The sequence below is a fragment of the Oncorhynchus mykiss genome, chromosome 16, assembly GCF_013265735.2.
Source record: "Oncorhynchus mykiss isolate Arlee chromosome 16, USDA_OmykA_1.1, whole genome shotgun sequence".
Lineage (NCBI taxonomy): Eukaryota > Metazoa > Chordata > Actinopteri > Salmoniformes > Salmonidae > Oncorhynchus > Oncorhynchus mykiss.
Genome location: NC_048580.1, coordinates 77,551,268 through 77,567,710, shown reverse-complemented (window position 1 = coordinate 77,567,710; position 16,443 = coordinate 77,551,268). Strand labels below are relative to the sequence as shown.

The following is a 16,443-nucleotide window of genomic DNA, read 5'->3' as shown; positions in this document are numbered from 1 at the left end:
AGGGAAGAGACGGAGTTAGCTCTGCTGCAGAGGATACGTTCATTAGAGTTAACTGTTTCTCATGAGGACCACCACAGGAAAGGGAGAGACGGAGTTACCTCTGCTGCAGAGGATAAGTACATTAGAGTTAACTGGCTCTCATGAGGACCACCACAGGAAAGGAAGACCCAGAGTTACCTCTGCTGCAGAGGATAAGTACATTAGAGTTAACTGTTTCTCATGAGGACCACCACAGGAAAGGAAGAGACGGAGTTACCTCTGCTGCAGAGGATAAGTACATTAGAGTTAACTGTTTCTCATGAGGACCACCACAGGAATGGAAGACCCAGAGTTACCTCTGCTGCAGAGGATAAGTTCATTAGAGTTAACTGTTTCTCATGAGGACCGCCCCAGGAAAGGAAGACCCAGAGTTACCTCTGCTGCAGAGGATAAGTTCATTAGATTTAACTGTTTCTCATGAGGACCGCCCCAGGAAAGGAAGAGACGGAGTTACCTCTGCAGAGGATAAGTTCATTAGAGTTAACTGTTTCTCATGAGGACCACCACAGGAAGGGAAGATCCAGAGTTACCTCTGCTGGAGAGGATACGTTCATTAGAGTTAACTGTTTCTCATGAGGACCGCCCCAGGAAAGGAAGAGACGGAGTTAGCTCTGCTGCAGAGGATAAGTTCATTAGAGTTAACTGTTTCTCATGAGGACCACCACAGGAAGGGAAGATCCAGAGTTACCTCTGCTGGAGAGGATACGTTCATTAGAGTTAACTGGCTCTCATGTGGACCACCACAGGAAAGGAAGAGACGGAGTTAGCTCTGCTGCAGAGGATACGTTCATTAGAGTTAACTGGCTCTCATGAGGACCACCACAGGAAAGGAAGAGACGGAGTTAGCTCTGCTGCAGAGGATACGTTCATTAGAGTTAACTGGCTCTCATGAGGACCGCCACAGGAAAGGAAGAGACGGAGTTACCTCTGCTGCAGAGGATAAGTTCATTAGAGTTAACTGTTTCTCATGAGGACCGCCACAGGAAAGGAAGAGACGGAGTTACCTCTGCTGCAGAGGATACGTTCATTAGAGTTAACTGTTTCTCATGAGGACCGCCACAGGAAAGGAAGAGACGGAGTTACCTCTGCTGCAGAGGATACGTTCATTAGAGTTAACTGGCTCTCATGAGGACCACCACAGGAAAGGAAGAGACGGAGTTAGCTCTGCTGCAGAGGATACGTTCATTAGAGTTAACTGTTTCTCATGAGGACCACCACAGGAAAGGAAGAGACGGAGTTACCTCTGCTGCAGAGGATAAGTACATTAGAGTTAACTGGCTCTCATGAGGACCACCACAGGAAAGGAAGACCCAGAGTTACCTCTGCTGCAGAGGATAAGTACATTAGAGTTAACTGTTTCTCATGAGGACCACCACAGGAAGGGAAGATCCAGAGTTACCTCTGCAGAGGATAAGTTCATTAGAGTTAACTGTTTCTCATGAGGACCACCACAGGAATGGAAGACCCAGAGTTACCTCTGCTGCAGAGGATAAGTTCATTAGAGTTAACTGTTTCTCATGAGGACCGCCCCAGGAAAGGAAGACCCAGAGTTACCTCTGCTGCAGAGGATAAGTTCATTAGAGTTAACTGTTTCTCATGAGGACCGCCCCAGGAAAGGAAGAGACGGAGTTACCTCTGCAGAGGATAAGTTCATTAGAGTTAACTGGCTCTCATGAGGACCGCCCCAGGAAAGGAAGAGACGGAGTTACCTCTGCTGCAGAGGATACGTTCATTAGAGTTAACTGGCTCTCATGAGGACCGCCACAGGAAAGGAAGAGACGGAGTTAGCTCTGCTGCAGAGGATAAGTTCATTAGAGTTAACTGGCTCTCATGAGGACCGCCACAGGAAAGGAAGAGACGGAGTTAGCTCTGCTGCAGAGGATACGTTCATTAGAGTTAACTGTTTCTCATGAGGACCACCACAGGAAGGGAAGATCCAGAGTTACCTCTGCTGGAGAGGATACGTTCATTAGAGTTAACTGTTTCTCATGAGGACCGCCCCAGGAAAGGAAGAGACGGAGTTACCTCTGCTGGAGAGGATACGTTCATTAGAGTTAACTGTTTCTCATGAGGACCACCACAGGAAGGGAAGATCCAGAGTTACCTCTGCTGGAGAGGATACGTTCATTAGAGTTAACTGTTTCTCATGAGGACCGCCCCAGGAAGGGAAGATCCAGAGTTACCTCTGCTGGAGAGGATACGTTCATTAGAGTTAACTGTTTCTCATGAGGACCACCACAGGAAGGGAAGATCCAGAGTTACCTCTGCTGGAGAGGATACGTTCATTAGAGTTAACTGTTTCTCATGAGGACCGCCCCAGGAAAGGAAGAGACGGAGTTAGCTCTGCTGCAGAGGATAAGTTCATTAGAGTTAACTGTTTCTCATGAGGACCACCACAGGAAGGGAAGATCCAGAGTTACCTCTGCTGGAGAGGATACGTTCATTAGAGTTAACTGGCTCTCATGAGGACCACCACAGGAAAGGAAGAGACGGAGTTAGCTCTGCTGCAGAGGATACGTTCATTAGAGTTAACTGGCTCTCATGAGGACCACCACAGGAAAGGAAGAGACGGAGTTAGCTCTGCTGCAGAGGATACGTTCATTAGAGTTAACTGGCTCTCATGAGGACCGCCACAGGAAAGGAAGAGACGGAGTTAGCTCTGCTGCAGAGGATACGTTCATTAGAGTTAACTGGCTCTCATGAGGACCACCACAGGAAAGGAAGAGACGGAGTTAGCTCTGCTGCAGAGGATACGTTCATTAGAGTTAACTGTTTCTCATGAGGACCACCACAGGAAAGGAAGAGACGGAGTTAGCTCTGCTGCAGAGGATACGTTCATTAGAGTTAACTGGCTCTCATGAGGACCGCCACAGGAAAGGAAGAGACGGAGTTAGCTCTGCTGCAGAGGATACGTTCATTAGAGTTAACTGGCTCTCATGAGGACCACCACAGGAAAGGAAGAGACGGAGTTAGCTCTGCTGCAGAGGATAAGTTCATTAGAGTTAACTGTTTCTCATGAGGACCACCACAGGAAGGGAAGATCCAGAGTTACCTCTGCTGGAGAGGATACGTTCATTAGAGTTAACTGTTTCTCATGAGGACCGCCCCAGGAAGGGAAGATCCAGAGTTACCTCTGCTGGAGAGGATACGTTCATTAGAGTTAACTGTTTCTCATGAGGACCACCACAGGAAGGGAAGATCCAGAGTTACCTCTGCTGGAGAGGATACGTTCATTAGAGTTAACTGTTTCTCATGAGGACCGCCCCAGGAAAGGAAGAGACGGAGTTAGCTCTGCTGCAGAGGATAAGTTCATTAGAGTTAACTGTTTCTCATGAGGACCACCACAGGAAGGGAAGATCCAGAGTTACCTCTGCTGGAGAGGATACGTTCATTAGAGTTAACTGGCTCTCATGAGGACCACCACAGGAAAGGAAGAGACGGAGTTAGCTCTGCTGCAGATGATACGTTCATTAGAGTTAACTGGCTCTCATGAGGACCGCCACAGGAAAGGAAGAGACGGAGTTAGCTCTGCTGCAGAGGATACGTTCATTAGAGTTAACTGGCTCTCATGAGGACCACCACAGGAAAGGAAGAGACGGAGTTAGCTCTGCTGCAGAGGATACGTTCATTAGAGTTAACTGTTTCTCATGAGGACCACCACAGGAAAGGAAGAGACGGAGTTAGCTCTGCTGCAGAGGATACGTTCATTAGAGTTAACTGGCTCTCATGAGGACCGCCACAGGAAAGGAAGAGACGGAGTTAGCTCTGCTGCAGAGGATACGTTCATTAGAGTTAACTGGCTCTCATGAGGACCACCACAGGAAAGGAAGAGACGGAGTTAGCTCTGCTGCAGAGGATACGTTCATTAGAGTTAACTGTTTCTCATGAGGACCGCCCCAGGAAAGGAAGAGACGGAGTTAGCTCTGCTGCAGAGGATAAGTTCATTAGAGTTAACTGTTTCTCATGAGGACCACCACAGGAAGGGAAGATCCAGAGTTACCTCTGCTGGAGAGGATACGTTCATTAGAGTTAACTGGCTCTCATGAGGACCACCACAGGAAAGGAAGAGACGGAGTTAGCTCTGCTGCAGAGGATACGTTCATTAGAGTTAACTGGCTCTCATGAGGACCACCACAGGAAAGGAAGAGACGGAGTTAGCTCTGCTGCAGAGGATACGTTCATTAGAGTTAACTGGCTCTCATGAGGACCGCCACAGGAAAGGAAGAGACGGAGTTAGCTCTGCTGCAGAGGATACGTTCATTAGAGTTAACTGGCTCTCATGAGGACCACCACAGGAAGGGAAGAGACGGAGTTACCTCTGCTGCAGAGGATAAGTTCATTAGAGTTAACTGTTTCTCATGAGGACCACCACAGGAAGGGAAGATCCAGAGTTACCTCTGCTGGAGAGGATACGTTCATTAGAGTTAACTGTTTCTCATGAGGACCGCCCCAGGAAAGGAAGAGACGGAGTTAGCTCTGCTGCAGAGGATAAGTTCATTAGAGTTAACTGTTTCTCATGAGGACCACCACAGGAAGGGAAGATCCAGAGTTACCTCTGCTGGAGAGGATACGTTCATTAGAGTTAACTGGCTCTCATGTGGACCACCACAGGAAAGGAAGAGACTGAGTTAGCTCTGCTGCAGAGGATACGTTCATTAGAGTTAACTGGCTCTCATGAGGACCACCACAGGAAAGGAAGAGACGGAGTTAGCTCTGCTGCAGAGGATACGTTCATTAGAGTTAACTGGCTCTCATGAGGACCGCCACAGGAAAGGAAGAGACGGAGTTACCTCTGCTGCAGAGGATAAGTTCATTAGAGTTAACTGTTTCTCATGAGGACCGCCACAGGAAAGGAAGAGACGGAGTTACCTCTGCTGCAGAGGATACGTTCATTAGAGTTAACTGTTTCTCATGAGGACCGCCACAGGAAAGGAAGAGACGGAGTTACCTCTGCTGCAGAGGATACGTTCATTAGAGTTAACTGGCTCTCATGAGGACCACCACAGGAAAGGAAGAGACGGAGTTAGCTCTGCTGCAGAGGATACGTTCATTAGAGTTAACTGTTTCTCATGAGGACCACCACAGGAAAGGAAGAGACGGAGTTACCTCTGCTGCAGAGGATAAGTACATTAGAGTTAACTGTTTCTCATGAGGACCACCACAGGAAAGGAAGAGACGGAGTTACCTCTGCTGCAGAGGATAAGTACATTAGAGTTAACTGGCTCTCATGAGGACCACCACAGGAAAGGAAGACCCAGAGTTACCTCTGCTGCAGAGGATAAGTACATTAGAGTTAACTGTTTCTCATGAGGACCACCACAGGAAGGGAAGATCCAGAGTTACCTCTGCAGAGGATAAGTTCATTAGAGTTAACTGTTTCTCATGAGGACCACCACAGGAATGGAAGACCCAGAGTTACCTCTGCTGCAGAGGATAAGTTCATTAGAGTTAACTGTTTCTCATGAGGACCGCCCCAGGAAAGGAAGAGACGGAGTTACCTCTGCAGAGGATAAGTTCATTAGAGTTAACTGGCTCTCATGAGGACCGCCCCAGGAAAGGAAGAGACGGAGTTACCTCTGCTGCAGAGGATACGTTCATTAGAGTTAACTGGCTCTCATGAGGACCGCCACAGGAAAGGAAGAGACGGAGTTAGCTCTGCTGCAGAGGATAAGTTCATTAGAGTTAACTGGCTCTCATGAGGACCGCCCCAGGAAAGGAAGAGACGGAGTTAGCTCTGCTGCAGAGGATAAGTTCATTAGAGTTAACTGTTTCTCATGAGGACCACCACAGGAAGGGAAGATCCAGAGTTACCTCTGCTGGAGAGGATACGTTCATTAGAGTTAACTGGCTCTCATGAGGACCACCACAGGAAAGGAAGAGACGGAGTTAGCTCTGCTGCAGAGGATACGTTCATTAGAGTTAACTGGCTCTCATGAGGACCACCACAGGAAAGGAAGAGACGGAGTTAGCTCTGCTGCAGAGGATACGTTCATTAGAGTTAACTGGCTCTCATGAGGACCACCACAGGAAAGGAAGAGACGGAGTTAGCTCTGCTGCAGAGGATACGTTCATTAGAGTTAACTGTTTCTCATGAGGACCACCACAGGAAAGGAAGAGACGGAGTTAGCTCTGCTGCAGAGGATACGTTCATTAGAGTTAACTGGCTCTCATGAGGACCGCCACAGGAAAGGAAGAGACGGAGTTAGCTCTGCTGCAGAGGATACGTTCATTAGAGTTAACTGTTTCTCATGAGGACCGCCCCAGGAAAGGAAGAGACGGAGTTAGCTCTGCTGCAGAGGATAAGTTCATTAGAGTTAACTGTTTCTCATGAGGACCACCACAGGAAGGGAAGATCCAGAGTTACCTCTGCTGGAGAGGATACGTTCATTAGAGTTAACTGTTTCTCATGAGGACCGCCCCAGGAAAGGAAGAGACGGAGTTACCTCTGCTGGAGAGGATACGTTCATTAGAGTTAACTGTTTCTCATGAGGACCACCACAGGAAGGGAAGATCCAGAGTTACCTCTGCTGGAGAGGATACGTTCATTAGAGTTAACTGTTTCTCATGAGGACCACCACAGGAAGGGAAGATCCAGAGTTACCTCTGCTGGAGAGGATACGTTCATTAGAGTTAACTGTTTCTCATGAGGACCGCCCCAGGAAAGGAAGAGACGGAGTTAGCTCTGCTGCAGAGGATAAGTTCATTAGAGTTAACTGTTTCTCATGAGGACCACCACAGGAAGGGAAGATCCAGAGTTACCTCTGCTGGAGAGGATACGTTCATTAGAGTTAACTGGCTCTCATGAGGACCACCACAGGAAAGGAAGAGACGGAGTTAGCTCTGCTGCAGAGGATACGTTCATTAGAGTTAACTGGCTCTCATGAGGACCACCACAGGAAAGGAAGAGACGGAGTTAGCTCTGCTGCAGAGGATACGTTCATTAGAGTTAACTGGCTCTCATGAGGACCGCCACAGGAAAGGAAGAGACGGAGTTAGCTCTGCTGCAGAGGATACGTTCATTAGAGTTGACTGGCTCTCATGAGGACCACCACAGGAAAGGAAGAGACGGAGTTAGCTCTGCTGCAGAGGATACGTTCATTAGAGTTAACTGTTTCTCATGAGGACCACCACAGGAAAGGAAGAGACGGAGTTAGCTCTGCTGCAGAGGATACGTTCATTAGAGTTAACTGGCTCTCATGAGGACCGCCACAGGAAAGGAAGAGACTGAGTTAGCTCTGCTGCAGAGGATACGTTCATTAGAGTTAACTGGCTCTCATGAGGACCACCACAGGAAAGGAAGAGACGGAGTTAGCTCTGCTGCAGAGGATACGTTCATTAGAGTTAACTGTTTCTCATGAGGACCGCCCCAGGAAAGGAAGAGACGGAGTTAGCTCTGCTGCAGAGGATAAGTTCATTAGAGTTAACTGTTTCTCATGAGGACCACCACAGGAAGGGAAGATCCAGAGTTACCTCTGCTGGAGAGGATACGTTCATTAGAGTTAACTGGCTCTCATGAGGACCACCACAGGAAAGGAAGAGACGGAGTTAGCTCTGCTGCAGAGGATACGTTCATTAGAGTTAACTGGCTCTCATGAGGACCACCACAGGAAAGGAAGAGACGGAGTTAGCTCTGCTGCAGAGGATACGTTCATTAGAGTTAACTGGCTCTCATGAGGACCGCCACAGGAAAGGAAGAGACGGAGTTAGCTCTGCTGCAGAGGATACGTTCATTAGAGTTAACTGGCTGTCATGAGGACCACCACAGGAAAGGAAGAGACGGAGTTAGCTCTGCTGCAGAGGATACGTTCATTAGAGTTAACTGTTTCTCATGAGGACCACCACAGGAAAGGAAGAGACGGAGTTAGCTCTGCTGCAGAGGATACGTTCATTAGAGTTAACTGGCTCTCATGAGGACCGCCACAGGAAAGGAAGAGACGGAGTTAGCTCTGCTGCAGAGGATACGTTCATTAGAGTTAACTGTTTCTCATGAGGACCGCCCCAGGAAAGGAAGAGACGGAGTTAGCTCTGCTGCAGAGGATAAGTTCATTAGAGTTAACTGTTTCTCATGAGGACCACCACAGGAAGGGAAGATCCAGAGTTACCTCTGCTGGAGAGGATACGTTCATTAGAGTTAACTGGCTCTCATGAGGACCACCACAGGAAAGGAAGAGACGGAGTTAGCTCTGCTGCAGAGGATACGTTCATTAGAGTTAACTGGCTCTCATGAGGACCACCACAGGAAAGGAAGAGACGGAGTTAGCTCTGCTGCAGAGGATACGTTCATTAGAGTTAACTGGCTCTCATGAGGACCGCCACAGGAAAGGAAGAGACGGAGTTAGCTCTGCTGCAGAGGATACGTTCATTAGAGTTAACTGGCTCTCATGAGGACCACCACAGGAAGGGAAGAGACGGAGTTACCTCTGCTGCAGAGGATACGTTCATTAGAGTTAACTGTTTCTCATGAGGACCACCACAGGAAAGGAAGAGACGGAGTTAGCTCAACATCAACTGTTCAGAGGAGACTGCGTGAATCAGGCCTTCATGGTCGAATTGCTGCAAAGAAACTACTACTAAAGGACAACAATAATAAGAAGAGACTTACTTGGGCAAAGAAAGACGACCAGTGGACATTTTATTTTTTATTTGATTTATTTTACCTTTATTTAACCAGGTAGGCAAGTTGAGAACAAGTTCTCATTTACAATTGCGACCTGGCCAAGATAAAGCAAAGCAGTTCGACAGATACAACAACACAGAGTTACACATGGAGTAAAACAAACATACAGTCAATAATAAAGTATAAACAAGTCTATATACAATGTGAGCAAATGAGGTGAGAAGGGAGGTAAAGGCAAAAAAAGGCCTTGGTGGCAAGGTAAATACAATATAGCAAGTAAAACACTGGAATGGTAGTTTTGCAATGGAAGAATGTGCAAAGTAGAAATAAAAATAATGGGGTGCAAAGGAGCAAAATAAATAAATAAATTAAATACAGTTGGGAAAGAGGTAGTTGATAGGGCTAAATTATAGGTGGGCTATGTACAGGTGCAGTAATCTGTGAGCTGCTCTGACAGTTGGTGCTTAAAGCTAGTGAGGGAGATAAGTGTTTCCAGTTTCAGAGATTTTTGTAGTTCGGAAAGAGAGACGGCCAAAGAAAGAATTGGTTTTGGGGGTGACCAGAGAGATATACCTGCTGGAGCGTGTGCTACAGGTGGGAGATGCTATGGTGACCAGCGAGCTGAGATAAGGGGGGACTTTACCTAGCAGGGTCTTGTAGATGACATGGAGCCAGTGGGTTTGGCGACGAGTATGAAGCGAGGGCCAGCCAACGAGAGCGTACAGGTCGCAATGGTGGGTAGTATATGGGGCTTTGGTGACAAAACGGATTGCACTGTGATAGACTGCATCCAATTTGTTGAGTAGGGTATTGGAGGCTATTTTGTAAATTACATCGCCAAAGTCGAGGATTGGTAGGATGGTCAGTTTTACAAGGGTATGTTTGGCAGCATGAGTGAAGGATGCTTTGTTGCGAAATAGGAAGCCAATTCTAGATTTAACTTTGGATTGGAGATGTTTGATATGGGTCTGGAAGGAGAGTTTACAGTCTAACCAGACACCTAAGTATTTGTAGTTGTCCACGTATTCTAAGTCAGAGCCGTCCAGAGTAGTGATGTTGGACAGGCGGGTAGGTGCAGGTAGTGATCGGTTGAAGAGCATGCATTTAGTTTTACTTGTATTTAAGAGCAATTGGAGGCCACGGAAGGAGAGTTGTATGGCATTGAAGCTTGCCTGGAGGGTTGTTAACACAGTGTCCAAAGAAGGGCCGGAAGTATACAGAATGGTGTCGTCTGCGTAGAGGTGGATCAGAGACTCACCAGCAGCAAGAGCGACCTCATTGATGTATACAGAGAAGAGAGTCGGTCCAAGAATTGAACCCTGTGGCACCCCCATAGAGACTGCCAGAGGTCCGGACAACAGACCCTCAGATTTGACACACTGAACTCTATCAGAGAAGTAGTTGGTGAACCAGGCGAGGCAATCATTTGAGAAACCAAGGCTGTTGAGTCTGCCGATGAGGATGTGGTTATTGACAGAGTCGAAAGCCTTGGCCAGATCAATTAAATTAAACCGGTGGAAATCTGTCCTTTGATCCGATGGATCCAAAATTGAGATTTTTGGTTCCAACCGCCTTGTATTTGTGAGACACAGTAGGTGAACGGTTGATCTCCGCATGTGTGGTTCCCACCGTGAAGCATGGAGGAGGAGGTCTGATGGTGTGGGGGTGCTTTGCTAGTGACACTGTCAGTGATTTATTTAGAATTCAAGGCACACTTAACCAGCATGTCTACCACAGCATTCTGCAGCGTTATGCCATGCCATCTGGTTTGCGCTTAGTGGGACTATCATTTGTTTTTCAACAGGACAATGACAACACACCTCCAGGCTGTGTAAGGGCTGGATGGAGTGCTGCATCAGATGACCTTTCCTCCACAATCACCTGACCTCAACCCAATTGAGATGGTTTGGGATGAGTTGGACCGCAGAGTGAAGGAAAAGCAGTCAACAAGTGCTCAGCATATGTGGGAACTACTTCAAGACTGTTTCAAAAGCATTCCTCATGGAGCTGGTTGAGAGAATGCCAAGAGTGTTCAAAGCTGTCATCAAGGCAAAGGGTGGCTGCTTTGAAGAATCCAAAATATATTTAGATTAGTTTAACACTTCTTTTTTTTTAGGTTACTACGTGATTCCATATGTTTTATTTCATAGTTTTGTGAAGTGGAAACGTCTCGGAACAACAACGGCTCAGCCGGAAAGTGGAACAGGCTCACAGAACGGCACCGCCGAGTGCTGAAGCCCGTTCCGCTTAAAAAGCACTCACTACCGAGTTCCAAACTGCCTCTGGAAGCAACATCGACACAATAACTGTTTTGTCAGGATCTTCATGAAATGGGTTTCCATAGCCCGTGCAGCCGCACACAATCCTAATATCACCATGCTCAATGCCAAGCGTCGACTGGACGGTGGTGTAAAGCTCTCGCCGCCATTGGACTCTGGAGCGTTCTCCAGAGTGATGAATCACGCTTCACCATCTTGCAGTCCGACGGACAAATCTGGATTTGGTATTGATTAGGATCCCCATTAGCCACTGCAAAGTCTCAGCTACTCTTCCTGGGGTCAACATGACATAATGCATAGCACAGAACATTATTAGTTAAGGACTGAAATACATACATGTGAAACCACACACACAGTATCTAGGTCTAATACATAGAACAGTGTAAATTCCAAGATACACACTTTTGATCATGTAGTGTAAGGCCATTCTACTGCCAATGTTTGTCTGTGGAGATTGCATGGCTGTGTGCTCGAGTTTATACACCTGTCAACAACGGGTGTGGCTGAAATAGCCCAATCCACTCATTTGAAGGGGTGTCCACATACTGTTGTGACAGCGAGATTCTGTGGGTATGCTCACTTGTTTTTTACTTCTGTTTGTTTGAAGGGAGTGTGTTTGGTTTTACTATCCTTGTGGGGATCAGAAAACCAGAGGTAAAACAAGGAAAGGTTTATTTCCAGAGGGTTTAGGTTAGGGAAATGTTTCATTGGAATACATTTTTTGGTACCCACACGGTTGGTAAAATAAATGTGTGAAGGGAGTGTGTTCAGCTAAGGCTGGGAGTCCCACAGTGTGTTCAGCTAAGGCTGGGAGTCCCACAGTGTGTTCAGCTAAGGCTGGGAGTCCCACAGTGTGTTCAGCTAAGGCTGGGAGTCCCACAGTGTGTTCAGCTAAGGCTGGGAGTCCCACAGTGTGTTCAGCCAAGGCTGGGAGTCCCACAGTGTGTTCAGCCAAGGCTGGGAGTCCCACAGTGTGTTCAGCCAAGGCTGGGAGTCCCACAGTGTGTTCAGCCAAGGCTGGGAGTCCCACAGTGTGTTCAGCCAAGGCTGGGAGTCCCACAGTGTGTTCAGCCAAGGCTGGGAGTCCCACAGTGTGTTCAGCCAAGGCTGGGAGTCCCACAGTGTGTTCAGCCAAGGCTGGGAGTCCCACAGTGTGTTCAGCCAAGGCTGGGAGTCCCACAGTGTGTTCAGCCAAGGCTGGGAGTCCCACAGTGTGTTCAGCCAAGGCTGGGAGTCCCACAGTGTGTTCAGCCAAGGCTGGGAGTCCCACAGTGTGTTCAGCCAAGGCTGGGAGTCCCACAGTGTGTTCAGCCAAGGCTGGGAGTCCCACAGTGTGTTCAGCCAAGGCTGGGAGTCCCACAGTGTGTTCAGCCAAGGCTGGGAGTCCCACAGTGTGTTCAGCCAAGGCTGGGAGTCCCACAGTGTGTTCAGCCAAGGCTGGGAGTCCCACAGTGTGTTCAGCCAAGGCTGGGAGTCCCACAGTGTGTTCAGCCAAGGCTGGGAGTCCCACAGTGTGTTCAGCCAAGGCTGGGAGTCCCACAGTCAAATCAAATCAAAATCAAATCAAATGTATTTATATAGCCCTTCGTACATCAGCTGATATCTCAAAGTGCTGTACAGAAACCCAGCCTAAAACCCCAAACAGCAAGCAATGCAGATGTAGAAGCACGGTGGCTAGGAAAAACTCCCTAGAAAGGCCAAAACCTAGGAAGAAACCTAGAGAGGAACCAGGCTATGTGGGGTGGCCAGTCCTCTACTGGCTGTGCCGGGTGGAGATTATAACAGAACATGGCCAAGATGTTCAAATGTTCATTAATGACCAGCATGGTCGAATAATAATAAGGCAGAACAGTTGAAACTGGAGCAGCAGCACAGTCAGGTGGACTGGGGACAGCAAGGAGTCATCATGTCAGGTATTCCTGGGGCATGGTCCTAGGGCTCAGGTCCTCCGAGAGAGAGAAAGAAAGAGAGAATTAGAGAGAGCATATGTGGGATGGCCAGTCTTCTTCTGGCTGTGCCGGGTGGAGATTATAACAGAACATGGCCAAGATGTTCAAATGTTCATAAATGACCAGCATGGTCGAATAATATTAAGGCAGAACAGTTGAAACTGGAGCAGCAGCACAGCCAGGTGGACTGGGGACAGCAAGGAGTCATCATGTCAGGTAGTCCTGGGGCATGTGTGTTCACAGTGTGTTCAGCCAAGGCTGGGAGTCCCACAGTGTGTTCAGCCAAGGCTGTGTCACATCCGGCTCTGAGTCCCACAGGGCGGAGCACAATTGGCCCAGCGTCGTCAGGGTTTGGCCGGTGTAGGCCGTCATTGTAAATAACAATTTGTTCCTTACTGACTTGCCCAGTTACATAAAGGTTACATTTTGCTCCATGAGAAGTACCCTCCCCAGTCCCGCCCACGTGTTCCTGATCTCACCAATCACCTCTCTGCCTCTTAGATGGCCTCTCTCTCGCTCTGTGTAATTAGTGGTTAACCTGAAGTCGTGCTTTTCCTTTGTTTTAGCTTCTGGTTCTCCCTCACTCCTTATTTCAATACAAACTTGTTGTTTCTTTGGCAACATGGAGATATACTATCTATCAACTTCCTGTCTCTTTCTCTAGCCTGTAGGAGGAGGGAACGACTTTCTCCAGCTGCTGAAGAGCCACAAAGAGGAGTTCGAAGAAGGGATGAGAGATCTGAGGAGGAGGAATGAAGAGCTGGAGAAAGAGAGGGAGGAGGGAGAGAGAGAGAGAGACTACCTTCATCGCTCGGTTGAGCAGCTCCGAACCAAACTGGTGTGTGTGTGGTGTTACGGTCATTCTGTGAAGAAATGATAGCTTGGAAATGTGAAGTCTTACTGGGGACTATAATTGTGTTCCTTAGAGTTGTGGTGTTACTGAGGAAACGGTTCAGCGTTCCGATGCCCCGCCCTCCTCTGACAGGTATGATATCATTTTCTGACAGTCAGCATCACTTCCTGCAGTGTGTTGATGTCTGCTTCCTGTCTCCTCAGCTCCCACCTGGCCAAACTCACAGAGCAGCTTCAAGCCACACAGGGCAGGTAAGTGTGTCTCACTATTCTGCCTTGTAGTGGTTATGACCTGTGATCCTAAATATGTTCCTATGTGTGGTGTTGTGTGGTGTCCGTGTGTGTGTGTGGTGTTGTGTGGTGTCCGTGTGTGTGGGTGTGGTGTCCCTGTGTGTGGGTGTGGTGTCCCTGTGTGTGGGTGTGGTGTCCCTGTGTGTGGGTGTGGTGTCCCTGTGTGTGGGTGTGGTGTCCGTGTGTGTGGTGTGGTGTCCCCGTGTGGTGTGGTGTCCCTGTGTGGTGTGGTGTCCCTGTGTGTGGGTGTGGTGTGGTGTCCCTGTGTGTGGGTGTGGTGTCCCTGTGTGTGGGTGTGGTGTCCCTGTGTGTGGGTGTGGTGTCCCTGTGTGTGGGTGTGGTGTCCCTGTGTGTGGGTGTGGTGTCCCTGTGTGTGGGTGTGGTGTCCCTGTGTGGTGTCCCTGTGTGTGGATGTGGTGTCCCTGTGTGTGGATGTGGTGTCCCTGTGTGTGTGGATGTGGTGTCCCTGTGTGTGGATGTGGTGTCCCTGTGTGTGGTGTGGTGTCCCCGTGTGGTGTGGTGTCCCTGTGCGTGGTGTCCCTGTGTGTGGTGTCCCTGTGTGTGGTGTGGTGTCCCTGTGTGTGGTGTCGTGTCCCCGTGTGTGTGTGTGGTGTGGTGTCCCTGTGTGTGTGTGGTGTGGTGTCCCTGTGTGTGTGGTGTGGTGTCCCTGTGTGTGTGGTGTGGTGTCCCTGTGTGTGTGGTGTGGTGTCCCCGTGTGTGTGTGTGTGGTGTGGTGTCCCTGTGTGTGTGGTGTGGTGTCCCTGTGTGTGTGGTGTGGTGTCCCTGTGTGTGTGGTGTGGTGTCCCTGTGTGTGTGTGTGTGGTGTGGTGTCCGTTTGTGTGTGGTGTGGTGTGTGTGTGGTGTGGTGTCCCTGTGTGTGTGGTGTGGTGTCCCTGTGTGTGTGGTGTGGTGTCCCTGTGTGTGTGGTGTGGTGTCCCTGTGTGTGTGGTGTGGTGAGGTGTCCCTGTGTGTGTGGTGTGGTGAGGTGTCCCTGTGTGTGTGGTGTGGTGTCCCTGTGTGTGTGGGTGTGGTGTCCCTGTGTGTTGTGTGGTGTGGTGTCCCTGTGTGTGGTGTGGTGTGGTGTCCCTGTGTGTGTGGTGTGGTGTCCCTGTGTGTGGTGTGGTGTCCCTGTGTGTGTGGTGTGGTGTCCCTGTGTGTGGTGTGTGTGTGTGGTGTGGTGTCCCTGTGTGTGGTGTGCGTGTGTGTGTCCCTGTGTGTGTGTGTGTGTGTCCCTGTGTGTGTGTGTGTGTGTGTGTAGGTACAAAGAGCTGCAGGAGCAGTTGGATTCCCTCCAGAAGAGTTCAGCTCAGAGAGACAGAACTGAAGTGCTGCTTAAACAGAAGGACAAAGACTGTACCCAGGTACACACTACACTACACACTACACACTACACTACACTACACACTAGACACTACACTACGCTATACACTACACACTACACACTATACTAAACACTATACACTACAATCTACACTACACACTACACACTACACTACACTACACACTAGACACTACACTACGCACTATACACTACACTCTACACTACACACTACACGCTACACTGCACACTATACTACACACTACACTACACACTCTACTACACACTATACTACACACTACACTACACACTATACTACACTATACTACACTACACACTACTACACACTATACTACACACTATACTACACACTACACTACACACTACACACTAAACACTATACTACACACTACATACTACACTATACACTACACCACACAATACACTACACCATACACTACACCACACATTACACACTACACACATTACACTACACTATACACTACACTATACACTACACTATACACTACACTATACACACTACACTATACACTACACTATACACTACACACTACACTACACACTACACTACACACTCTACACTACACACCACAATACACACTACACACTATACACTACACCATACACTACACTATACACTACACTACACATTACACTACACACTACACTATACACTACACACTACACACTACACTACACTATACACACTACACACTACACTATACACACTACACTGCACCATACACTACACTTTACGCTACACTTTACACTACACTACACTACACACTACACTACACTATACACTACACTATACACACTACACCACCCACTACACTACACCACGCGCTACACACTACACTACACGCTCTACACACTACACTACACACTACACTACACCACACACACTACACTACACCACACACTCAACACTACACACTATACACTCTACACTACACTATACACTCTACACCACACTACACTATACACCACACACTACACCACACACTACACACACTGTACCCAGGTACACACTACACACACACACACACACACACACACACACACACACACACACAC

The 16,443-nt window shown here is 48.4% G+C and overlaps 1 protein-coding gene across 3 annotated transcripts in view; it reads left to right on the top strand.

The window, feature by feature from the left end:
* Positions 1-16,443, top strand: part of ikbkg (inhibitor of nuclear factor kappa B kinase regulatory subunit gamma) — an 88,799-nt gene that overhangs the window by 14,948 nt on the left and 57,408 nt on the right. For all 3 annotated transcript variants that reach the window (XM_036947839.1, XM_036947837.1, XM_036947838.1), the window contains exons 4-7: positions 13,549-13,722; positions 13,811-13,869; positions 13,941-13,988; positions 15,286-15,388. In XM_036947839.1, the coding sequence (XP_036803734.1) occupies positions 13,549-13,722; positions 13,811-13,869; positions 13,941-13,988; positions 15,286-15,388 (384 nt within the window). The remainder of the gene's footprint in view (positions 1-13,548; positions 13,723-13,810; positions 13,870-13,940; positions 13,989-15,285; positions 15,389-16,443) is intronic.